The 26,944-nt window shown below is 48.3% G+C and overlaps 1 protein-coding gene and 1 long non-coding RNA gene across 2 annotated transcripts; both read right to left on the reverse strand.

The window, feature by feature from the left end:
* Positions 1–2,625: 2,625 nt before the first annotated feature.
* On the reverse strand, positions 2,626–9,033 carry LOC125752598 (uncharacterized). The gene is made up of 2 exons (XR_007402529.1): positions 8,759–9,033; positions 2,626–2,974 (listed from the first exon to the last, which is right to left on the reverse strand). It is a non-coding gene; the product is annotated as an uncharacterized LOC125752598 (long non-coding RNA).
* A 6,824-nt stretch (positions 9,034–15,857) lies between these two features.
* On the reverse strand, positions 15,858–17,310 carry PHLDA1 (pleckstrin homology like domain family A member 1). Its single transcript, XM_025439107.3, is given in 3 exon segments — positions 15,858–15,995; positions 16,167–17,113; positions 17,115–17,310. Coding segments are annotated over 2 exon segments (1,119 nt in total). The 5' UTR covers positions 17,300–17,310; the 3' UTR covers positions 15,858–15,995; positions 16,167–16,179.
* Positions 17,311–26,944: the final 9,634 nt, after the last annotated feature.

Here is a 26,944-nt window from a genome sequence, read left to right on the forward strand (position 1 = left end):
GAGTAGCCGAGTAGCTGATGTTCACGTATCCAAATCGCTCCCCTTTAAAGCCCTTCCGCTGTGTTTATGCCCCGGCCATTAGCCAACAGGGACTCGGGGGTAGAGTGTTCTGGGAATACTTGCTGTCAGGTTTTTCCCAGCCTCTCTCTGGAATGCCTCTGCAATCCACTCTGTATCTCTGGGGGTGGTCCAATGCGCCCAGAGGGTTTCTGCCCTGTATTACTCAAAAGGATTCCCAGCACTCAGCCTCAAAAATAGCTCAGGGCCTAATAAGACCTCATTGAAATAGTCTCTGTTTTTGCTTAAAAGTGCAAGTCTGGCCTGGCCTCTGCAAGTCATCCATAAAGAATGATTTTGCTACTTTTTAAGTTATATGTCACTGTAGGGTATTAATTTATATGCTTATTTTGGAAACTGTGAAATGGGACAGGCCACCAGGATTCCTCCTCTGTGTGGGGAAGCCCTGAGCCTCCCACAAAAAAAAAAAAAAAATACCACCCAGAAAAGGGAGTTCAGTCTTGATAGTCAGACACCTGGTAGACTGGGATTAACACACCTGAGCAAAAGCTGCCTTGATTTCCTGGACGAGCAGTGGGGACGTAAGAAAGATGAACTGATTATTGGGGAGCACCCAGGAGGAAGGCAGCGAATGGCAGGTCCTGCGCGGGGACCTCTGCTGATGGACACTTTTCAATATCACACAAGCTAGGGTCACAAAGGACAGCTGACCGGGCCAGGGAGGCTGCCCAAAGTTCCTCGGCCAATGACGGTATACGTTGAAAAAGCTGGACTCAACTCCAGGATCCCAAAGGCCCTGTGGTCACCAGAGGGACAAACCAAGACCGCCATGACAGAGGACATGTCAGCAGTCGTGCTGACAACAGCTCTGACTACACAGTCAACACCCAGCCCCCAGCAGGCGGTCTCAACCTTCTAGGGAAAACGGTGAGGAGGAAAGGGTGGGTGAGCGGGGGTCAAGCCAACACCATCAGCAGTGCTGCCCATGCATTATCTCTGTGGCTGGGGGCCTGGAGACACTTGGATTCCTTAACAATAGCATAATCCTAATGGACACTGGGTTAGTGTCCCTTCCCCACAGCTGCTGACCCCCACTTGGGGGTTCCCATAAGGCCTCACCCTTTCCTCTGTCATCTGTGATTCTGAGCCTGCCCGGAACCCCAGTGCCCTCACCAGCCTCTTTCCTGCGCTGGTGATGCGCTATCATGTACTTGGCTGCACAAGCTCGCACAGAGGATGGGGGGCTGCTCCTTTCCTGGGATCCCGACTCTCTCAGGCCCATGCAGTCCATGAGAGAAGCCTCCTTCTAGAAAGTGCTATCAGCCCCCATGTTAAGTGATCAGATGTGCACTGGGAGCAGATCCCATGGAAGGGAGCGGGCAGGGGAGGCGTGGCCTGTGGGCAGGGGTCTGAAAGCAAAGTCCCCAGCCACGTGGTGGGCTGACTGCCCAGGTGTCAAGGCCGCGGAAGAAGGGCCGGGCCACAGGCAGACCAGGCCGGGGGTGTGTGTGTTGGCGGGAGTCCGCTGCTGCCAGCATCACACTTGCCGTTGAAGGCATGGATGGATTCAGGTAGGAACGTGAGAGCCTCATTATGCTTCCAGGCTACTCCCCCCTAGTTTTCTCCTCGTAAGGGCTGGAGCTTGCCTCTGCGCTCAGAACCTCTCCCCTTCCCACTTCCTGGAGAAGTCTGTCCTGCTGCTTCCATGTGTGGCCTCGCTAATGTGCACACTCCTTAGGAGGCTAGGAATCCTAGGAAAATGCCTTCCACATACTCCAACTTCCCCCTAGTGGGAGACAGAGGGGGGCCCCGAGAACAAGGAGGTGCCTCTTCCACACCTGAAGAGCAAACCTGGATTCCTCGGCTTTTTCTGAGCCTTTGTTCACCCCTCTGGCTGGACAGTCCCCCGCCAAGCCGTCCCATTCACCATGATTTACGTGTCTTCCTCGGATAAGGCCAAGGGTTCAGTCTTGGCAAGGTACGGGGTTGGGGGACAGGGCGGGGGGTCTCTGGGATGACAAGATGTTCCCATTAATTCCCCAGGAAGTCATCCTGTCATGCAGTTGGGAGACAAGGCTTCCATTCCATTCCTTATAAAGGCATGCATGTATTGTTTTAAATAGATGCTAAATGAAACTAGTCTTTATGTTTTTCCCCTTGACCCACAATCCCATCAGTCCATAAATAAAATAATAACTTCAAAGCTCACAGAGCACTTAGCAGGGTGGTCTGGGAAGAGAATTTGCAGGCTATGTGATGGCCTCTGGCACCACACTCTTCTCTGGAAAGTCATACTGGCATCACAGCTGCACTCTGCCAAGGCCCTCTCTCCCCCGCCCCCCAAAAAGGTGATCCCAGCTGTGCTTGATACCCCCATCCCCCCAGTGCTGCTAAGTAGGAAGGGCTGGAAGTCAGCCTCCCGTTGTGGAAGGAACAGGGCCTCTGGAGTCGCCCAGATCCACGTCATTGCCTTCTGATCTTGGGAACTTATGTAACTTCTCTAAGCTTCTATTTTCTTATCAGAAAAAAAGGGAGATAACAGTACCTACCTAATAGCACTACTAAGATAAAGGACGAGTTATAAAGCAAATGCTGGAAAAAAAATAATAACTACTATGATTACATTTTTAGTATTTCCTCAATCAATCATTACTGTCTCTGGTTACATTATTGAAGGTAAACACTGCTCACTAGAGGGTTCAGGCAATGGAAGATTCAGCTCACATAAATTTTCTGCCTGAATCAAGTCTTTCAGAAGTACCCATTTTCATTTCAGGCCGATATGCAGAAAATAATTCTAGATCATGTTAGAATCTAGTCTAGCTCTAGAGAATAATAGCTGGGCACTTGGGTCACGTAGTGTCCGTCTTCCATCATTCTGGTCAGCAGTTCTCATTGTGCAGCTGGGTTTTCATCGGATAGGAGCTGAAGGAGGTTGAGTTGCAGGCATACTGGGCTGTCAAAACAACAACAAAAACAAAGCCCTACAAAGTAAGCATGCCTTGTTGTGGATTCCTCCTTCTTCCTAAAGGAAGGACTAGGGGAAAGCACGGAATAAAGATAGCCGGTCTTGTAGGCCGGCGGAGATTCTCACTGTCTGTGGCTCCAGTGGATTGAAGTAAAGAGGTCATGAGATGGGAATGCTCTTCAGCATAGCTCTTCTCAGATGTTTGGCCTGAAGAGACACAGGCTCCTTAGTAGGGAAAGAGGCCTTTGCTGACTGTATCTAAACTTTACTAGATGAACAGAAGAGACCATATTTTAACCTATGGGTATAGCTATAAATCCTTCCTTTCCTGTCTCTCCTAATGCAGAGATGACATAAAATCTCTCTCCCTCACTCCCCTCTTAATTGGGTATAAATTGATATAACACATTAAGTACTAAAAATGAAGTGCTTAGTTGGGTAAATAACATAAACTGATCACATTTACTGGTCATGCACTACTCTACAAAGCATTTTCACAAATATTATTTATCTTCACCTGCACAATAGCTCTATAGAACTGATTTATTTTACAGTATATTTTACAGGTAAGGAAATGGAAGTTTAAGAATGTGAGGCCACTTGTGCAAAGTCACACAGCTTAGAAGAAGCAGAGCTCAGAGTAGAATCCAGGTCCTCCAAATTCAAAGCTTGTACTCTTTAAAAAAAAAAAAAAAAAAAAAAAAGGCAGTCGTATCTAGAAATAACTAATAATTGTAAAATATTATCATCAAAAGGGAGCAGTTGAGGACATATCTTTAGGCAGAGTCATTTGCTTAGGATCACACAGCTCATTAGCAGCAAAGCCAAGTCTAGACTCCAGGATTCTTTGCACTACTCTGCTGACCCTGGAAGGAACTCCCTAAAGAATAAGAAGCTATAATCATATAATCAACCCTAGCATGCTCCTTGTGTTGAGCATGAATGAAAGTCACTCATTTCTCCTCCTGATTCCCTGTTAGGGTCTCGTCACGGAACCTATAAATGTTGGTGGACACGAGGTCTCTAAAAGGGCTGGCTGCTGTAAAACCACCAAGCCCCCTGATGCCTCTGAGAACCATGGATCTTTCTTGTACCTCTCCTATGTCAAAATGACTCTGACACCAAGGCATGAAAGTGACTACATCTTTCTGTTTTAAAGATCAGTTGCATTCTAGTTAAATTGTCCAAATGTAAAAAAAGAACCCACTGAACATCATCACAGCACTGCCGTATTTGAAAGGAGCATGTAAGACATTAGTAAGAATCGTGACTATACATAGAAGATGATATGCTGATGTTTCTAAGCAGGCCCCCGTGTCTGTGGCGGGTGCGCCTTGGCTCTCCACCCCTTGCACAGGCATGGCTTGCCGGAGATTAAGCACAAAGGCAACAGAGTTAGATGTTTGGATGACAATCCTGGTCTCACCGTTTGCTGCCGAGTGTCTTCAACTCCTAATCCTCAATTTCTCAACTGCTACCTGGAGGGTGGTAAGAACCATGCTTGAGACTGCTAGCTCTCTTCCCCAAAAGCATTCTTGCTCTTCTTTGCTGATGGAGCCCTGATTTTAGTGGGGATGGCAGCGGGCCTTTCTGAAGGGATACGTTTCTGGCCTTCCTTGCGACTTCGGATCGAAAACAAGATGTAAGTGAAAGTCATCGTATGGGAATCCCAAAACTTCTCTAAAAACAAATAGTTATCTAGAAAGTGTTTCTTTTTTGATCGGCTCCCAATTTCTCTTTCATCTTGTCTAGAACTCAGCTAATGTGTCTGGAACTTCAGCAACCGTCTTGGATCCTGAGGACGTAAGCCCTATACCAACTGGCTGGTGGAAGAGAAGGATAAAAGGAGCCTGGTTCCATGATGAGCAAGAAACCACTACAGGAGCCCTAAACTGCCCACCTCTGGACTTCTCGTGCATAAAGGAGAAGGAAAGCTGTATCTTAATATGCTTTTTTGGAGCTACTTCCGAAATACTGTCAAACCTAATGCTGATTGAAGTACCTACATCAAAGATTGCTAACTACTAAGGTAATTCCCATAAAACACATAGCGTAGAGCCTGGCACTTAGTAATCAGCCAATAAATGCTAGTTTGTGCTATTGCTATTACTAGTACTCTATTAACTACAATTAGAACTAGACCAGCAATAATATCCTGTCCGATCTCCCCCAGGCTCCGGAGGTAAGTTTCTTGAGAGCAAACTTTATATTTTATTCCTATTTGTATCCCTTAGAGGCCTGCTGCGTTAATTTTCTGAGTCGAATCAGGCTCATCAGTCACTGATAACAAAACCTGGAGAAATCGTTCCAATTTTTTATAGGTGTCTGGACTCCTTAATTCTTGTTTTAAAGCATGTGTCTTACTTATATGTGAATTAGCAACCCATTTTTGTTAAGGTGTGCTGTTAACCAAATAGGATCTTCATTAACCAAAAAAAAAAAAAAAAAATTGTGCAAAAAAATCATGGCAGGTCTACCCACCAGACCCCTATCAGATCTGCCCAGTGAGCTCAGTGATCCTGTTGGAGCTACTCTTTATTGAGCACTTACTGTGACCTTGGCACTGGGCGGGAGCACGCTCTGTCCTTGGCCTGAGCGGCCAGTCCTGCGGGAGGGACAGGGACAGTCCTGTGCCTCCGCTCCTCCTGTGGGCTGGTCTAAGAATGTCAGCTTCTCAAACTGCAGCCTAATTACAGAAACTGTTTCTTAAAAGATGTGAGCTCATCAAAAACTCACAGAAGTTCCCTTTTATTCTGCATTTCCTTCTCTTCTCAGTTAGAGGAGAAACAGCTTTTGAGAGAAGAAATCTTAAGTCTTCATTTCCCTCCAGAACAACCTCTATTTTTTAAAAATTGATGTCTGTAATCCCTTGTTAGAAACCACCCAAACCGGGGATCCCTGGGTGGCGCAGCGGTTTAGCGCCTGCCTTTGGCCCAGGGCGCGATCCTGGAGACCCGGGATCGAATCCCACGTCGGGCTCCCGGTGCATGGAGCCTGCTTCTCCCTCTGCCTGTGTCTCTGCCTCTCTCTCTCTCTCTCTGTGTGTGACTATCATAAATAAATAAAAATTAAAAAAAAAAAAAAAAAAAAAGAAACCACCCAAACCCTTAAAGGTCGGTAGGAGCTTCGCATCCTGAGCGAAGGGGACATACTGGTGGGGACCTGAGGAAAGCAGGAGTTGAGGGAGTCTTGAAAACTCCGCTGCAAGGTCCTCCAGTCTCCTGTCACTTCTGTCACAGGTCCTCCAGGACCTGTCACTCCGCAGGCCGGCCTGGGGCAAAGTCTCGCACACATTCCTTGTCCCTTGTCCCCGCTCTGCACGTGACTGTGCAGGAACTTTGAAGTAAGAATCTTGACTTCCGACATCAAGTGAAATGTGTACAGATAAGAGGGTCCCCTGATGAGGACCCTGGCACTGTCATGAGTCGGTTGGGGGGCCCCGAGGGCCAGCTAATCCTACACAAACTGCTCTGAGCGCGACGTCACAGTCGCTCGGTTTGACTGGGTATTGTTTGTTCAAGCCACATAGAAATCAAAGCGCTTTCCCAGGCTCTCGAGGTGCCCGGGTCAGGAATGCTGCCAATCTGCGGGCAGAGAGAGGCTGTCAGCATCCTTCCTATCAAGGCCTTCCAGTCACCACTTGCAGAAGGACAAGCGGGCAGCCCACAGCCTTGTGACAAGTGCTGGGACTCCAGGAGGGAGCCAAGGGCTATGAGTGAAGCTCTGTGAAAGGTCATTTCACATAAGAGGAAGTAAGGGCATCACCCAGGGCAGGGCGCACACGGAATTTTTCAATCAAAATCCTGTGTCCTGGAGCAGGACAAACATAAAAACAGAAACTCACTGAATGACACACTCGTTAAAGATCCCTCTTCTTTTTCTCTCTCCTCTCTTCTCATTAGAAGGTAAGAGTTCTGACATCTGCAAGGCGTCAGTTTGGGCGTGTAACGTCCTAGGTGGGTCACAAAGTGTCACCTATGCTGGAAGCTGCAGCCATGTGGGTTACACCCACCTCGTTTCCCAAAGGGGCAGCAACAGCCATCCCTCCTGTTAGGATTTCCTGGGTGCCCATGGACCCATCGCCTTCAACAAACTTTTTTCAAGTATTTCTCCTGACACCTACACAGAGAGGCAGGCAGAGCCACTCAGTTACCTCCTCAAGTAACTGTATAAACATTCGAATCACTTCAACATTCTCAGCTTCAGAGATCATTTCAAGACCTCAAGGATGACTAGTAACACTGGAAACATTCCATGAATATTTTAGGAGTCATGTGTTAAGACAAATTCCCAACAGCTTTTTAACCCAATTCCTAAATAAATGACTTCCATTAAATTAAAAAAAAATACATATCCCAACCATCGTATTTTAAACTATGTCCTTTGCAAAATATATAGATCTGCTTTCTTTTGTGAATTTTCCTCTTGCATAAGGCTTCTGTTGACCCACACGGATTCTCTTTGAAAGGTCTAAGTCACAACTCATTCCTTAAACTTGTGGAATCAAATCAAAGTAAATGGTTTATTTTCAACATCTACAAACTCCTTAAGGCAGTTTATAACGTCTAAATAAAAATGTATACTTTTGGGGGAAAGGATGTGATGTCTGAATTCTTCAAGTGATTGTCCCCAAGAATAGCACCATCTTGAATTTACATAAATTATCTTCCATACCTCACAAAGTAGTGGAAAGGATTAATTAAGGATCAGGAAAGCTGGGTTCAGGTTCTAATGTGGTCGTCGACTTTAACTGGTTGTGTGACCACGGGCAGGTCATTGCCAACACCCTCCCACCCACCCCACACCCCCCCCCCCCCAGCTTCATTCTCTTCCTCCATGGAAAGGGGAAGGATGAAGGAGGCTTTGTCTAAACTCCTAAAATTCTGTTGTCAGCTCTGGTCTCAAACTCACCATTTATGCAAGAAGGAGAGAGGTGCTGTCGCCTACCATTTTAGAGAAGGCAAATACAAAGAAGGGCCACTAGCTGTTGAGACAGCCATGCAGCCCAGGTCTTCCGGTGCTACCTGGCACTGTTTATAGGCATCACTTAGAACTTCTGGAAATCGTTATAATTATTGAATAGTGAGCCTGTGCATCTTGGAAGGATCAGAGTCCCTCTCATGCCTGCAAACACAACTCCTAGGCTCATATCCACCTTAAGAGTCTCCTGCGTGGTCGCAGACTAAGGGTAAAGTTATTGAATTGTTCTCCGGCTGAGATCTCGCCATTCCCTCCAGTGGTGGTGTTGAAAGACAACAGGAAACTGCGGAGGGACCTGGCTCCATCACAGGCCACTGCTTGGTACCAGGAGTTGAGGTAGGGCGGGGCTAACCCTCGAAGCTTGAGGAAGTCAGCTCTGCCCATACTCTTCCCAACCCTTCCAATGTCACATTCCGCAACAGAAGCCTGACCAACCCGCCCTCAGCCGCCGGGAGGGTTATTAGCAAGAAAAGTGACCACACACACACACACACACACACACACACACACACGCATTGGGAGTTGCTTAGATGGTTCGTTGAAGACGGGGATGTGTCTACAAGCCGTAGCCAAGCTTTGTAGAAACGGACAGTTGTTCAACAGTGAAAGACCAGGAAGAGAGTGTGCCTACGGAGAGCGTGCCCAGGACGATTGCAAGTTTGGCTTCCTTGCCTGTGATTAGTCAGAGCCGGGCTGCTCTTCCGAGGTGATGAGTCAGCCCTGACAGGGTAGGCCGCACCACTTAGTAGAATTTGCTGCAACAAAGTTCAAAATCATTGCAAAATAACTGACCTGTGTGAACTCCCGGCGTCAGGACAGAGCCGGCGGAGCACAGTGACATGACTGGAACCTGAGGCTCCTCAGGAGTCGGTTCCCGGTTCTGCCTGTGCTCTGCCCTCAGGACGTCTGGTCGCTAGGGACCTAGGGACGGTGGGACGTTGGGGCCCAGCAGGGTCTCAGGGTATGCAACTTAGCCACGTGGACTGTTTTTTCAAGTTCTACTTTCCGGAGTCTAACTAACCAGCAAATGCTTCAGGTGGGGGCCCTGCAGGGACTAAGGCCCTCCCACAGCTACCTGTGACTCTGTGACCTAGCAGGTGACGAAGTGGGCGTCTTTGTCCTCGGGGGCTAGCAACCTCTTTAAATTAAAATCAGATTCGGAAGAGCCCGCAGACCAAGGAGGCTCGAGGAGGCCGGCCTCCAGCCGCAGCCCACCCACATCCTCTGGATCTCCAAGGTCCTCCGGCCCCCACCTGTGCCACCTCTGATAGCCAGACCCTTGATAGGCAGTCCAGGCCGGGGCTCTAGAACACTCACCCCAGGATACTGGCTTGCCTCTCTGTGTGGTGAGGGTTTCCACCAAAGTCTTTGAGAAAGAGGCAAAGCCTGTGAAAACGCTCTGTTCAATAGAATCATAGGGCCAGTGGGTTCACTGCTCAGGTTTTCCTCTGTCACTAATTCTGGGCGGTTGTAATGTCATGCTTACATGATTCTTTCTGCTTTAATATAAATATAAATCTGGCTTAAGTTTTATTTAAAAAAAAAAAGGCCAGAATTACGTGATGCTAATTTTTTAGTTGCAATAAACTTTACTTCTTAAATCCAGGTTATTTGAATTGGGATACACAGATGTGTATTATATACACATATAATATCTATAGGCGTAATAGAAATATAGATAAGATATAATCCCTCTTAAAATAGTCTCCAGATAGTAACAATGTTTTCATTCCCATGGTGCTTTGTCTGTGAGTCAAGTAGTTGAGCGGAAGCTCCAGGACTCGAACTCCTGTAGACGTCACTGCCGCTTCATAGTGTGTCCGTAATGTCCCCGCACGAGCAGGGCCATCGTCCCCACCTACAAATGAGGAGACTAAGGCTCAGAGACATTAAACGAGCTGCCTCATGTCACCAGACTAAGCAGAGTCAGAACTAGAATCCAAGTCCCTCTTCTTTTCAACACAGTGAATACACGAAGATATTTATTGAAGCAGTATTGACAAGAGCATAAAAACAGAAACTCACTGAATGACAACAGGAAAATCAATAAAATAATACATCAAAACAATGGGATATTAGGTTGTCATATGGCTTTAAATAATAATAATTAGGACAACAGCTACCATGTACCGAATGCGTGCTTTGTGACAGGAGCAGCGACAGCCCTTTATGTGAACTACCTAGTTTTGGGTTCACAACCCCATGAGACAGGTACTATCACTGTCTGCATTTTCACATGAAAACTGAAGTTAAAAAAAAAAAAAATCACTTGCCCCAGGGAACTCAGCTAACAAGAACAAGATTATCTAGCTCTAAAGCACTATTGACATTTGGCACTATTGACATTCTGGGCTAAATAATTCTTTGTTGTGAAGGTCTGTCTGTCCTGAGAATTGTAGGATATTGATCCCTGACCTCTATCACCAGTTGTGAAAACCAAGAGTGCCTCCAAACACTGTCACATGTCTCCTGGGGAATAGAATGGCTCCACATAGAGAGGTACTACTCTAAAGCATACACTTGATTATTATGGTCATAGACAGGATTCCCTGAGCAATAGGTTCCAAGACTCTCAGATTTGGGAGGTTTGGGTAGGCAGGTGGGGAACAGAGTCAGGGCTCCTGGGGACCTCACCTGTGATGGAACAAGGGAAACAAGATTGGTCAGAGAGGGAGCTGAACTTCAGAGCAGGTTTACTGTTGAGACAGTTCTCTGTAGGGAGCTGTGGGAGCTGGGATGGCCCTTTCACTTGACACAACAGGGCCTGGTCTTTATCCACTGTCCACGGACCAATCACTGGATGTGGGCTATCCCCAAGGAGGGGGGCATCCTAGAGCAAGGTGGCTCTCCCTGAGACAATTCCAGGGACAGGACTCTCTGGGAGCACAACAGCCACCAACACTCTCAGAACTGGGGACCAAATGTTCTCTCTGTCCTCAAGTGGCAATCTGGGTATTTTTATTGTTTAATTGTAACTTGCTTAAAATACATAGGCATGTGCACCAAGATTGGAAAGTGATAAGCAAATGAAAATAGTAGCACTATAAATAATGGCCGTTTTTCCTTTTCAAAGTTAAATACAAGGATATTGCCATATTGCCCATCGTCCTGGTCTTACGCGGAGATCTCAGAAAATACAATTAAAACACCATATATTATACATTCAAATGGTTATAATGATTCCCAAGCCAGTTTATCTGCTGTATACAGGGAGCTTCTAAGCGCTTCTTTGTGTGCTTACTGAATCTTCTCAATAACTGTAAGGCAGGAATTTTTATTAACCGTTTAATGGAAAAGGAAACGGAGTTTCCAAAAGGTTAAGACATGCAAGATCCGCATACTGGTAAGTGGTATGATCTGGACTTGAACCCATACGCGAGGACTCTGAAGTCCGTTCAGCCCTGCTTTACCACCTTGTCACATGGTAACCCTGACATCCCCTTGCAACGTCAGTAATTTGTCTTCTCATTTTTCATTTCTTCTTTAAAAAACGAAGAAACAGCAGAGTAATAAAGCTATCACTGTAAGACTGTGCAAAGGATAAAAAAAAAATTGCCTTCCAATTCCACATTTGAAAGTCTTTTTTGAGATTTAATGTCTTTTAGATGCCAGTGGAGATTGTCTAAGAGTAAAGGTATGTTTTCCTTTAGAGAGTCAAGTCTCTCTTCTGCTTTCAACACAAAACAGGAAGCTTTAGAGAGAACCTGCTTGAAGAATGATTCTCTTAGAGCCAAGGCTTCACGCTCTCCAGGGACCTAGGACTCGAATCTGTCTGGAACTCGGAGGGAATTACCTTCAAAGTAATCACTGGAGACCATTTCTCATCCTCTGGGGTGCTATGGAAAATTCAACTCAGATTCATTAGCATTCTGAAAGCTAATTATTTCACCAAAAGACCTTAGGGAATTTCTCTATTTTATTAAAAATTCCCAGGTAGGGGCACCTGGGTGGCTTAGTCGGTTAAGCGTCCAAGAGTCTTGATTTCAGCTCAGGTCATGATCCTGACCTGAGGTCATGATCCTGAGATCGAGCCCGTCGTGGGGTTCCACGCTCAGCTCGCCATTTGCTTGAGATGTTTTCTCTCCCTCTCCACCCACCACACCCCCCATACCCTCCCAGAATAAATAAATAAATAAGTCTTAAAAAAATAATTCCCCACCTCTAAAATGGCTCTTTTCTTCCCAGGATGTCCATGGCCTTTAGAACAGCCAAGCCCTTTAGAACCTTTCTCCCCCCGGAACGCATAGTGTACGTGCCGCGTTAACAAGGCCTCCGAACGGGGCACAGGTTGGTCATCACAATAGATACTTTATTTGAAGTGGAATGCATTTAAATATGAAAAATAAATCACATCTCCCAAAAGTCATTAGAGGCATATTTATACAAATTGCGACCACACTATTAAGTTCACAAATGTGATGCACTTTCTAAAGCATGTGGTACCTGGTGATGCTTGGTTTTCAGAAGCCGATACTTGCAAATTCTAAAACCTTAAGCGGAAGACGGATGGTGGAATGTAACGGACGGTAGTTTTATCCTTCCTCACAAAATAAATACAGTGATCTAGAAGGACCACGTATTATTGAACCCACCGCCCCCACCACCACCACCGGGCCTAACTGATCCCGGACAGGTCACTTCAGAGCAGGTGGCAGTAGGTCTCACCAGCTTTTATGCTTTTATGCAGATGCTTCCAGGGTCCTTCTGCCGCCTTCACTGTACCACAGGGGCCCTGCCAGGAAAACCCCGGTGGAGTCCTTCCTCCACTTGGCAGATGTCCTGCCGACAAAGTCACAGGCCGCCTTGTCATCCAACCTAGTGTAGCCCTAGATCCGTTCAACACTGCAGATCAAAAAGTTGCCCTTCGAATTGTGTCAAGTCTACAAAACCGATCTTTAAAACCCATTCAACAGAACTCCATGGGTAGTCCAGCTTAGGGTGCTTTAGGTATGTGTGCGTGTCTCTTGGGAGAGTCGCGGATGCACTGGACGTGAGCCCTGGGATTCCCACATTTTACGCTGCTGCTCGGGGTGGCTTCCTGGCAAAGCCCCAGCAGCGAGCTCGGCAGGTTCGAAAGAGGAGCCCGAGGGCCCCCAGGGCCCCAGGCCGGTTTTCACCTTCGAGGCTCGGGCTGCACTCAGTCTCAGGCCCTGTCCTCGGCCCTGGAGCCAAAGGCAAACCAAGTCACTTGCCCCGGGGACGGAAAACAGGCAATGTGCTGGACTCGCACTGGCCACAAGCTGGCCACGGTCAGGCCTGAGGCGAGGGGCCAAGGCGTGCTGCACCTGCTTGGGCCCAGGCCGTGACCCGGGTCCTGGGATCGAGGCCCACGTGGGCTCCCTGCGGGGAGCCTGCTTCCCCCTCTGCCTGGGTCTCTGCCTCTCTCTCTCTCTCTCTCTCATGAATACATAAATAAAATCTTTAAAAACACAATGACCTCGGGTGGTTTGTATCGTTTTCTTACAGAATATGGTACACTGGCCGCTGACACAGGGAGTGGCTTGCCTCTGTGTCCTGTGTGCTGCTTGTGCTGTTCTGAAAAAATGATCCAGCCACCCTGGGCTCAAAGTGTCAAACAACAAGACATCCTGTCCCCCTCCTTTCTCATTTCCGAGGTCTCACAGGTAAATGCTGAGAAGGGTTGAGGCGAGAGGGCTGCCGGGAGGGCCAGCGTGGGGGGACTGTCCCAGCAGACCAGGGACAGGGCCGCGGAGGGGCGGACGAAGGCCCCAGGAATCTGGAGGCCCCTTAACAGCCAGCCTCTGAGGGGAGAGGGGGCAGGAGAAAATTCCAGCCCCGAAGAAAGCCTGGGCCTATTGTCTCCCTATTGTCTCCCACACGCTACCTCGCCTGTGCATAAGTGGACAACATACAAAGGCCTTTGAAGGGCCCCCAACAATGTTAATCTTAAAAATATTTGGTATGGATTGGACTTCTTTTTTTTATAGCACAAAAACTTGAGAGACAAAAACTACGGTTGAATCGGGGGCTATAGGGCCTGCGTATATTAAGACCATACAACGAGGCATTATCTAAAAAGCACAACCGTGGTTCGAGAGAAGCCGAAGCACAGTTAAGAACTCTTCAGATCTGTTGTCAGAACTGCCCGTCATACCCACACACATACCTACACGTATATGCACGTGTGTGTGTGCGTCTGTGTGTATCTATTTACGTTTCTGACCTTTGCAGCCTATTTCCAGAACTGTGACTTAGCCACTGGAAGTGGGAGTCCCTTAAGGTGTACTTGCTATTTGCCTGAGTTTGAACTCCCCCCCCAACCCACAACTTTTCAGATTAGAGTTGTGACCCCAAAATTCATCATTTAAATATTGTACTAGAAAGGAATTTGATCTCAACTCCTTTCTAGGTGGAAGGAGAATAAAGAGGTCTCTAGCACGGCCTTCTCTTTTCCTTTCTCGACTCTGCAACTTAGCAATGGCCTAGTAATACTGACCATTCAGTATTTGGATGCTGGAAAAATACTGATCAAGACTTTGTGAAAAAGATAATGGAAAACAGAGACCATCAATAAAGGCATGCAGATAGGAAGTGATTTTCAGCCCCAGGAGGATTTGGTATCAACTAGGGTTCTTTTTTAAGCCTAAGCAGCATCTGCCCTTGTGGATTTGGACCATCCTTTTGATTTGATACAGAAGAGGGTTTGTTCCACCTTTAAAAGCACATCCTCCCCCGCTGCTCCACCCCACCCCTCAGACTCCTGAACAAGTGGCTGCTAAAACAAGACTGGGTTGTTTTCTTACTGAAAATCCAGGCTTTATCCAGTCCTTCCTTTTTCAATGTCTGAGTTTAGCTAACCTGGCTACATGATATACGACCCTCATGTCTCACAGAGCAGTAAGAAGCAGAAGAGTTGGTTTCTCTGCTCAGCAGTATTTTCGGTATGAATACAAAAAAGCTAAGACTCCTAGTCCTTCGAAATATTTAAAATATCTATTTTAGATTATGAGATTCTAGAGTACATTTCTAGAATACAGTAAAAGGGTCAGAAAAGGTGTTCAAGTAGAGTGTGCAAAGCTCTCAGAGAAGGGTAATCTCTAGGGTGGGTAAGAGCACAAATGTTCTCTCCAACAAGTTGAACAGTTCTCTTCCCCCCCACCTCCACCCCCGCCCCGCTGTGTTTTTTTTTTTTTTGAAACGATGAAACGAAACGCCTAATGCACTCATACTCAGAAATCACAGAAGTCTCATTAGCCCCTTCAAACATATGACATAAGCAAAGCTTTTCCTCCATTACATCAGCCCTACCATTTATTCAGGATACGCTCATCCTGCCATCAGTTGGGTTATGTGTTAAATATTTGGAATTAGATATCACTACTACAAATCTCCTTTTAGAAAAGGAATTAGATTTTCATAGTTATACGATTCCGAACACTGAGCTTTTGAAAACTTCTACTCGAAAGAAAATGTATGTCTAAGAAAAAAAAAAAATCTCAAAGTAAAAGTGAAGTAATATCACAGAGTTTAATTTCAACCACCTGGCAAAACAACGAAAGTGTCAGACCTTCTGGAAATGCCCTAGGAATAATGAATGTTTAACGTTTTCCCCTCCACCGCCCTTCTACTTTTTTTTTTCTTTTCTTCTTTTCCAAGATTAGAGTTTACTAGGGAATAAGTTCTTGAAAATAGAGTTTCTTTCTTTTCTTTTTTTTTTCTTTTTTTTTTTCCTGGAAAATGGCCTACATTCAGAAATGTCTTAAAACAAGCATTTAAAAAAAAAGAACTAATAAATAATCATAAATCAAAATACATTAAAATAAAAATTACAGTACATCGTTGCTCCTAGAAGGTCCACCGTACTGGAAGATCCTCGCAAAGGTCCATAAATAGCGAGCCCTCGGGGCGGCAGGTGTCCTGCGCTGCGATGGGGGGCGCCGGGGGGCGAGGAGGAGACAGGGAGGCGTCCAGCTCCCGGGGCGAGCTCCCGGGGCGCGCGGGGCGGGGAGACGATTCTCAGGTGCAAGTGACGGTGCAAAGCTGCTCGTCCCACGTGTGGTCCTCGCACCTGGGAAGAAGCGAGCGGCGGGAGTCCGGGCTCCAGCCCCGGCCGCAGCAGGTGGCGCCCGCCCCGCCGCCCCCGCGCGTGGGCGCCGCCGCGGGGTCAGCGGGGTCAGGGGGGTCAGCGGCCTCCCTCCGCCCCCCGGGCCCGCGCACCTGCCCCCGCCGAGGCCCTTACCTGGGTGGCCCCTTCAGGCGGAGTTGGAGGTGCTGCGGAGCAGCCGGTGGCCGTGCGGCTGCGGGTGCGGGTGCGCGAGTGGGTGCGGGTGCGGGAGCGGGTGCGGGTGCGGGTGCAGCTGCTGCGGCTGCGGCGGCGGCGGCTTGGGTTGCGCCTGCGGGGGCTGCGGGGGCTGCGGGGGCTGCGGGGGCGGCGGCTGCTGCTGCACCAGGTGCTGCTGCTTCTGCCGCGTGGACTTGACGGCCAGGATGGCCTGGCGGTTCTTGTACTGCACCATCTGCAGCGTGATCTCGGCGTTCCAGCCCTGGTCCTGCGGGCACCGAAAGTCGATCTCCTTGCCCTCGGCCATCACCACGGTGAAGTACATGTACTTGCCCTTGCGCTCCACGCAGTCCACGGTCTTCATGTTGGAGAAGTGCAGCTCCTTGAGCTTGCCCGGCGGCTCGAGGCTGGCGGCGGCGGGCGCTCCCGGCTGGGACGGCTCGGCCGGGCCGGGCCCCGGCTGCTGGGGCGGCGGCGGCGGCGGCGGCTGCTGCAGCTGCTTGGGCGGGATCAGCAGCAGCCCCTCCTCGGTGAGGATGCAGCACTTTTTCTTCCAGAGCTGCAGCAGGCCGTCGCTGCGCTTCTCCAGCACCCCCTCCTTCAGCGCCTTGCAGCCGCTGCTCTCCAGCATCCTCCCGGCATAGGCGGGGCCGCCGCCCGGCTCGGCCTCTCCGCTCCCCGCCGCCCGGGCCGGGGGCAGCAGCAGCAGCCGCGCGCCGTCCTCGCCCCAGCGGCTCCCGCGGCTCCCGCGGCCGCCCGGCCGGAGCGCGCACAGGAGGCCGAGGCGCAGCAGGCGCAGCGGGCGCAGCGGGCGCAGCGGGCGCAGAGGGAGCAGCGGGCGCAGCGGCCCGGGCTCCGCGCGCAGGGGCAGCCGCGTCCTGGGGCGCAAGGTCCCGCCGCCGCGAGCCTCCGCCGTCCGCCCGCGAGCGCTCACCGAAGGGCACTGGCCGGGCCCCCCTCGCGGCGCTTTTCAATGAACCAGACCCCCACCCCCGAGTGACACCCAGCGGAAAAGGCGGCTCCCGGCGCCAGCCGCGCGGGGGAAAGCCCAGCTCCGAGACGCGCTCCGCCGCCGCCGCCGCGCGCCTCATTAGCCGGGGCCCCGCCGGGCCCGCCCCCGGCCCCGCCCAGACCCGCCCCCTCGTTAGCCGGGCCCCGCCCCCTCATTAGCCGGGCCCCGTCGAGGCCGCTTCCGGCCCCGCCCCCGAGGCCCCGCCCCCTCATTAGCCGGCCCCCGCCGAGCCCGCCCCCGAGGCCCCGCCCCCTCATTAGCCGGAAGCCCCGCCCCGCGCTTCTCATTAGCGGGGACCCGAGGCCGACCCCGGCCCCGCCCCTTGGCCCCGCCCCCGCCACATTAGCCGGAAGCCCCGCCCCGCGCTTCTCATTAGCGGGGACCCGAGGCCGACCCCGGCCCCCCTTGGCCCCGCCCCCGCACCGCCTAAGCCGGGAGCCCCGCCCCCCCCGCGGCCCCGCCCCCTCCGCGGCCCCGCCCCGCCCCCTCACCCCGCGCTCCCCGCCCGGCGCCGGCTGCCCGGACCCCAGTCCCAGGAACTCCTCGCCTCCGCCCAGCTGCAAGGCGACGAGTGCCCCGCCCGGGGGGCGCCGAGGCCGTCCTGCCGTCCCGCCCGGCCCCGGCCCCGGGCATCCGCGGGCTCCCGCAGGCTCCCGGGGAGCAGCGCCCGGCCCGGGCACTACCAGCCTCCCCTGGGCGGGCCGCCTCCCTCGGGCCTCGGGACGCCCCGTGACCTCAGGCCACCTGGGGGAGCCGGGGACGCTGTGCTCGCCCCGAGCCTCTCCTGCTCCTGCATTTTGCGTCTCTGCCCTGGCGAATGATGAGACCTCCGGGGGGGGGAGGGGGGGGGGTGCCCATCACGGCAGCGCAGCCCACCTGGCCCACCTGGCCCACCTGGCCGAGGGGACGAAGGCCTCCGCCTCACCCGCTGGCTCCCGAGGCCGAACAAGCAAAGAATCGAGGAGGAGCTCGGGGAACGAGACCCCCCATCCTCCGCGTCCCGCTGAAGATTCCGCCCTTACTCCGAGGTAACTGAAAACCCAGAACTTACAACGGGGGGGGGGGGGCTGACTCTTAACAGGGGGAACAAGGCCCCGCAAACGGGGCAGGTGCAGCGAGCCCTGAGCCCCGCGGACTTGCACTCGGCAGGCCCTCTGAGCCCCCGGTTGCCCCGCCTGACCGTCTTGCAGGGGGAGAGGCAATCACTGAGGTCCTACAAAGATTTCTACCAAGACCAAGCTTTAAAGGACGCGCAGTTCCGCGCACCAGTGACCAGCCTGCACCTCCGCCACCTCGGCTCCCCCCTGCCTTCCTGGGACGCGTGGGCATCCCCGAGGATCTCTACCAGGACCGGCTGCTCTTCGCTTTAACAGGAAGCCAGTCGTCAGCTCACCTGGAGAGGGGGGCGTGCGACTCGGTCTCGGAGGGCAGGTGTAGTTGAGAAAGGCATTTCATGCGGAAAAGGGATACAAATCTGGGTGAAAAAACGAAATGTTAAATCTTAAGTGCAAGCCATTTCCTTAAGAGAAAATATGTTCTCTAACCTGCAGGCAGGATGCAGCACATGCATCCTCAATTACTTTGAAACCCCTGGAAAGCAGCAGGATTTTTCAAAAGCACGTGTTTTATCCTGCTTTGCCACTCAATTTCCAGCCTGCAGAGTGCATGGATTATTGGAAATCTCAGGAGTGTAGGAAATCTCTCAGTGACAACCTGGCTCTATTTTCAACAGTCACAACCAATTCATAAAAAATAGCCATGGGTTTTTTTTAAAGACAATAAATTAAGACACTCACAAAAATGTATAGGGAATAAGTGTTCCCCGACATACCACAACTTTGGCCGTAGATATGAAACCCTACAAAATGTGACAAGTTATTAGAGTTTCTAAAGCAAACTAATGAAATCACTGCTTTGGGAAACCAATCTGAAAAGGCGGATTCCAACCGTGTATTCCAGCTGTCCACATCATGTGGTCCATGAGCAGCCTCTGAGAGTGGATTATCTGCCCCTCTTGGAGAGTTCTCTTGGCCTCAAGGACATAGCTCCCAATTTTCCTTCTACCTCCTGGATCAGTCTCGCTATCCTCTACAGGTTCCTCTTCCCCCTCATTCTTGTATTCACGGAGTGCTTTACTAGAGGGAAGAATCTAAGGGGATTTTAGGCTGTGGAATTATAGGATTCTTACAGCTTCTGCTATTAATTTGAAAAATATTGCTCTGGATAGGAAGGAGTCCAACATAGGTTTATATGTGATTTCTTAAATTCCTGCATGAAACTGGTTCAATAAAGATCTGCAGTTAAAACCATGGTTTTTTGTTTTTTTTTTTAACGTCTTGGGGTTTTGTTTTTAAACTTTAGCAGCCTTGTTTTGTTTCAGGCCAGTAATTATGAAAAATCTTTTTATTCTTCTCTACAGTACCACTTGGATAATAAAGAATTCAAGTATTATGTGCTCCCAAACCTATCTCCCTCCCCACCCTGAACTGCTCTACCTGCAGCTCCTTTCTCACAGTTGATGGCCAATCCCACCTGTACAATTGCTCAGGCCAAAAAGCTTGTTCCAGTATTGCCCTTAAAACAAGTTAAGAGGCCCTATCCAGAGCCCTGAGCTTTAGAGGAGTTGAAATGGCTTGCCTATCTGGAGTTCATACTCATTCTAGACCAACTCTAGGTACTCAGGATTCCAAATACCCTGCCTAGATGGCCCCCACTATTGCCAAGGAACGCATTCCATCGGTGTGTGCACTACTGTAGGAGGGGGGTGGGCAGATTTTGAGCATGCAGGCTGGGACACCCATATAAATGAGCCATATCATTCAGACGGGAATAAGGAGAGAAGGGCTGAGGATCAGCTCTCCCTCTCAAGAAACATCCTTGCACTAGACTTTAAGATAAATCTGGTCAGGCGCTTACAAAGATCTTTGTCAAGATAGGCACGCTGAACATACTTTCATTTTTACAGAGCTTTTAAATATTTAACCATTTGTGTCTCCGCTGCATTCTTGCCCCAGGACTGCAAATATTTAGAAGCATACCTGCCCTGTAGTATATCCTTTACGTATTTTCTCTTGATACCCAACCCACAAATTGAGTCAGGAAATTCCAGCAGAAGCCTCCCAACTATGTGTTCTATCAGGGTCATCCCACATTCTCCAAGTCTGCTTGAATGTCATCTCAATAAGGCCTATCCTAATCACTAAAACTGCAACCACCCCATTCCCCTTAATTTTCCCCATAGTATGTATTATCTCCTAGCATCTACTGAATAGTTTATTGTGCCTGTAGGTTCAGTTCCTCCTCAAAAAGGCAAGAACCATTGTTTTGATAGGTCCTAACCACCCTGTGTAATTCTTGGCACACAGTAGGAGCTCAATATATGTAGAAATTTAAACTAAATCAAAAGCCTATCAGCCATGAAAAGAAAATCCATGTCTTCAAAGGCTGACGCATTTTTCATAATGTATCCTTTCAAAAACTTTCAAGCTGTAAGAGACCATGAAAAAACTCTCCAAACTTGCCATACCAATATGCATTTGGTATAATCTTTTAAAAGGAATAAATACTACATATGCTAGGCTTTTCTCTAGATCTCAAATGCTATATCCTATATAGATGCTATCTAAAATAAGTCCTACAAACTTTTCCGAGCAACATGCAATCTAATATTATGAGAGGTATTTCTACAAACTATCATCCTATTGGTTTCTAGTTAAGAGTAAACAAAAGGATGGAGAAACAATAGTTGAACAGCGTTGACAGCAGTTTCTCCTACCTGGCAAATAGCCAAATACTGGTTTAAAAAGTCCTCTAATCAATACCAAAGACATTTAATAGAACTTGGTAATTATTAATTAATAACTGTTTACTTTCATTTACGACTTGATTACATGACAAAAAACTATCAGCTTCCTAATTTGCAATACACAGTAGACTCTCAGAGCAATGATTATTAAAGACTGAACCTCTCAGCAAGGTTCAATTATTTTTCAAAAAATAGCTAAAATCCCAGTGACCTATGAAAATGGTTTAGTCTGAGCAGCACATAAAGGTCCACATTCAGCCTGCAATTTAGGCATTTTAGCCATTCATTTTAAAATACTGTTCGGCAGAAAAACCTTTTGAAGACTAATCTCCAAAATGCCTAGTTGAAAAGGTTAAATATTAACTCTCAGGTACAGATCTATCCACACTTCTTAGGTTCCTCCACTTACCTACCCGCCTTTCTCACCTCACTAGTTGATGAAGTGATGCCTCCTAGTGTCCAATGTGTAGAACACAGCGCAGAACAAGTCAGAATAGCAGAGGCTGTTTGTTGCTCTCTATTCACAGCTTTAAAAACTATTACAATCCCTTTGTGGTTCAGCCGTTGCCAAGCAGCTATCGCTGCCCTTTCTGCCAATAGCCTAATTCAGGTTTCTCTCTCATTTCGTCTTGTAACAGGCTAACCACCTGAATCTCCACCATTCCATACGTTACATTGCTGCCAGTTCTCTTCTTAGGAGGATATAAAACTTAGTTACCTTTCATTGTATAGGAACGTTAGAACTCCTCAGAAGTCCTACTTGCCTTTACAATTTTTTTAAAAAGATTTATTTATTTATGAGCGAGAGAGAGAGAGAAAGGCAGAGACACAGGAGGAGGTTGAAGCAGGCTCCATGCCGGGAGTCCGACTCAGGACTTGATCCCGGGACTCCAGGATCATGCCCTGGGGTGAAGGCAGGCACCAAACCACTGAGCCACCCAGGGATCCCCTTCCTTTACAACTTACCTTCCACTGAACCTTATATTAGTTTCAGTCACTTATCTGTGCACCTTTCTTCACCAATCTTTTCCAACTGTTATCAAAAGTTTTGTTTTCCAAAAGCCAATTCACACCTCACAGCTTAGATTTCTTTTGGCGGAGTGGACTCCCCTCCCTAACCATATCCCACTACTTCTCATCTGATCAGTAGTTAACATCTTAGTGTTTTTATCATTGTACCTAGCCACATAGTGGATCATGCTAAAGCTTGAGGATGGTGCTGGCAGACAGCACTTAAAGGAGCCTAAATGTTAATTCTGGCTGAAATTGTGTTATTCAAAATAGAGAAGGCAGGCTGAAGACACTTTTTTGAAGATGTCCAACAAGTTAACGGAGTTCAGGAGCCTGTTAATGCATTAAGGTAATATTAGCTTTGAAATGACAAATGAAAGTGAGTGGATGAAACGGAGCTGGGATCCAGCTCTCTTCTTTTTGTCATCAATTCAGAATCGAGGAGATCGATTTGAGCCGAGTAAGGCAGCCCAATGAAGGAAGGTTAGGAGGGTATGAGAATCTTGCTTGGGTGTTTTAAACAGCCCCACAAAGTATTGATACAATTGGCAGTGTCAGTAGAGAAGCGTCAGGTAGTCCAGGGACTGTGACAACACTGGTGGACGGTTTTGAATTGGAGCATTGCCCTGGCTGAACAGCATCCAAACCTCTGCCTTCACTACGAGCCCATGAGCCCTAGCATCCTTTCCTAAGTCCACTTCCACTCAAACCAGGTAAATGCTCCTGTTGTTTACAACTCAAACGTCTGCTAGCCACCTGGCAAGTCTCGCCACTGGATTCCAAGGACTCCCTCTTTCGCAGTCTTCTAGTACAACACAGCACACAGTCTAAGACATAGACGCTTTAATCCGATCATTATTGAAAGGCTTTTTGTTAGGCTTCAGAGGAAAGCAGAAGCTGTGTCGAAAATGCTTCCCCAAAATCCAGGGATGAAGGAAAACAGATGGGATGACAACCCGGCTTGCGCGCGGTGACCGGCGCGGTTGCTTCGGAAGAGGCGTGCAGGCTGCGGGCCAAGGACGGGAGGGCGGACGGGAGGGCAGACGCGGCGGCAGAGAACAGCACGCACGGGGTGACGGGCGCCAGAGAAGAGTGAAGGGAGCACAAAGAGCTGTGTGGCAGCCCTGCCCCAAAAAGGCGCAGATACTTTTAGCAAAGACCGAATCCAGGAAGCCTCTTCACGGCAAGCTCCGACCTGCCAGCGACCCCCCAGGAACACGAGTCTCACGGTAACGGAACAAAACTCCCCTTCAGCTCCTCAGCTGCAACTACCGGGTTTAAGTAAATCCGCGGAGTAACCAGGACCGTCCCTTCACAGGTCAGACCCAGACGTTCGGCGATGGTCGTCCCCCGGGAGACCCCGTTTACACGGTCACCTCAGCCAGTCTCGGCCTGACCGGAGTACCCGTTTCCAAGGACAGCAGCAAGCACAGTGACGCGAAACGCCTCCGATGAAGGACAGGGCTCTGGCCAAAACGCCTCCTTTGGGCTGCATTCCCGAACCTTACTGGGGCCTGCCTACCTATTTCTGAGATACAGTTGCTGCTTTCTATGTTCCAGGACACCCTTGGTCAAACCACCTTTTTCTAAACCTGAAGGTCTACAATGCATGGGACCAGCGTGTGGTCATCTTAACCTTCCTCCCCCTCCAGCTCCTTCAGCTCTAGATGTCCAGGTCTCCCTCTGGTGCCGTAACCAGGAATCACAGGCTCTTCTTTGAAGAGGACTCGATGCTGACAGTCTTTTGCCTCCTTCAGTCCAGTCCCACTGCTGCCTCAAAGCTGGCCGAGATGGGTAAGAGCACAGCAGCCATTCCCACCAATTAAGCAAGGGGGTGGGGTGAGGATAGAAGCTGTATGCCAAGGACAGCAGAAGCCTCTTCGAGAACTATGAAGCTCCCAAACCAGCCCCAGAGCCTACGTTTACTTACATTTAGAAGAAAACCCCTTGTAACCCACGTTGCATTTGGTTCGTTGTTCAGCCAACATGTATGAAAACCACAAGGGGCAGCATATCCGAAGGCTGTTTAGAATTAATCCAGATTAACTCTATGTACTCTAATATATTTGATATTCTGAAATCGCCAGCTTAATCAAAGTGCCTACTTAACCACTAGTGCGCACAGAATTAGCTGCAAGGCAGCCCGTGAAGACTTCTCAGGGTGGGTAGGAACACAGACAGAGGCCAAACATGTGAACGGCCTACTGGCTCCAACAAGAGACCAATGGTGAGCACCTGTTAAAGTTCTTAAAATTCTACCTTTACATACAAAGAGGGAATAATTACCATCCTCAAGTATAAAGATTAAATAAAGATTAGCTCTATTATCTTAAATGGGTACATATCTGGATCTTTCAAAAATGATTAGGATCTAGAATGCTGACGCAATACAGCAGTGTTTTCCTCTGAACTCCTTACAATATATTATACCTCACCTTTAAAAATAAATCTAGGGGATCCCTGGGTGGTTCAGCAGTTTAACGCCTGCCTTTGGCCCAGGACACGATCCTGGAGTCCCAGGATCGAGTCCCACGTTGGGCTCCCTGCGTGGAACCTGTGTCTCCCTCGGCCTGGGTCTCTGCCTCTCTATCATGAATAAATAAACTCTTTAAAAAAATAAAAAATAAAAATAAATCTATACTTGATGGTCACCTTATACTTAACATTTAAGATTTCTTTGCTAATCAATCGACATGTTTATGATTATGAATGACCTAATTATGTGTACATTTAAGAATCTCAATCGTCCACAATAGTCAAACGATATTCTAATACGATAAAGTAAAAACACTCATTCTCCATTAACAGGCATACAACGTATAATTTAAACTTTGTAGGTTCTGTTCATCTTGAAAAACTGTTGTAAAAAAAAAAAACTGTCACAGCCAACGGTTTTCATAAAAGTAAAAAAATTGTGGCCATTTTAAGAATTCAGTTCCTCATCCAAAATCTTATCATTCCTCCAGGAAGACACAGTCCCCTTCCAGAAGTAAACCTGGGTAGGTTTGTGACTATAACCAAAATAATTTAGAAGTGAGGACTTCCCAGGTTAGGTGATAAAAAGGATGCAACTTTTGCCTAAGGCTTGGAACCCGGCTCCTCTACTCTAAGGCCCGTATCTAGGTAAGCATCTGGCTACATCCCAGGCGAGGTCTCATCCAACATCAACCACCTCCTGTGCATGATTCCAGTCCCCGCCCTTCAAAGGCTGCCCCTCGTGCGGCTCATTACAACAGAAATGAACTGTAACCAAGTCAACAAAATAAATCTTGTCCATGTTCTGAGAATGGTTTTGTTATTCAGTACTAAGTAACTGCGACTATGGATACTTTCCAGGATTTCACAGAACCACTGGGTTTTACAGAGTACGCACAATCGAGTTTTGGTTTACGATTTCCTCAATAGAAGCCAAGCAGTATGTAGGAATTTGACGACAAAGGACTTTTAGAGCATCTTGGTGGGCTCAGGAGACTGAACTACTGAGAATCCATCATTTTATCTTGCCACATGACCTCAGGAGAATGACCCGGTACGGCCAAGTAAGTCCTAATTGATCTACACGTACAAAAATTTGCTTTCCACCTCTATCTTCCAGGCCCAGTATTACAAGTTAGGAAATCCGACAGTGAGCATGCATCCCGAGCTACTTCTTAAACTGGCAGAACCAGTTCAGAACTGAAGGACCAGAGTAGGTATTAGATCAATGAAACCGGGCAGCTGGGTGGCTCAGCTGTTTAGTGCCGCCTTAAGCCCAGGGCCTGATCCTAGAGTCCGGGGTTAGAGTCCCATGTCGGGCTCCTTGCATGGAGCCTGCTTCTCCCTCTGCCTGTGTCTCTGCCCCTCTCTCTCTCATGAATAAAAAAAATCTTTAAAATAAATAAATGAATCAATGAAAAAGAGGATCTGTGTTAAGTGAGACATGCACAAAAGACCAGTGGCAGGAAGAAGGTGAAAGAAAAGGCAGCCACGCAGAACTGAAATAGCACAAATGCAGGTTAGACAGGCTGGGTTGTTGATACTCAGGTTGTTCTCAAGATTGCAGGCCCGCTCAACCAAGCCAATTGAATAGCAAAAAGGCCAGATCCAGCTTCTGGTTTTGCAACTTAAATCAACTAGCCTAATCCCAGTCTATAACATCACATCTGATTCCAAAACAGACACCCGCTCTCATCGTCCGCCTCTTTGTTATCTATCTGTCACAATGTCCGGAGCTCTAAATAAAAATTAGGGATGGAGAAGATGGGCTGAACAACAACAGCTTGGGCGTTTGGGGCATTCATGTCTAAAGACTATCAGACTTCATTTAATTTTACTCTAGATCATTCCTGGATAGGAGTCAGGGCCAAAACATAGTATAAGAAAATGTATGAAAAAAACAGGTAATGAGATTTTTAAGAACTAGCTGACTTTAGAGAATAAATCATTCTTTTCCATTTTAGTTTTACATCAAAACTTTTTGAAATGGGGGAAATGGTTTATATTCTCAGCCTTAGTCTCTGTTCTTTTGTACACCAAATAGGACACCCTTTAGCCAAGAGACATTTTACCTTTAGAAACACAACAACAAAAAAGCCCAACTAGTTTTAAAATTCACTGCAAAAACCAATTTAAGAGAGGATTCCAACCGCAAGTTCTGGATTTTGTTTAGGAAGTTTACTATATGCTCATTATTTATGTATCAGGTTGTAAGCACTAGAAGCACTAATGTGTTCTCAGTAGTGCTCACCACAATCTACACCAAACAAGGAGGTTGAATGAACAGTGGCAGGTGAACCCCAGAACCTGTATTTAACCATTCTACCACCAAATGCATTAACGGTTTTATTCCCACATGCATTTAAAAAATGATAGTTCATCACTTGTTTAGGGACTATACAACTTCTTTTCCATTTTTATCCATGGTTTTAA

Source organism: Canis lupus, chromosome 15 (genome assembly GCF_003254725.2).
Source record: "Canis lupus dingo isolate Sandy chromosome 15, ASM325472v2, whole genome shotgun sequence".
Lineage (NCBI taxonomy): Eukaryota > Metazoa > Chordata > Mammalia > Carnivora > Canidae > Canis > Canis lupus.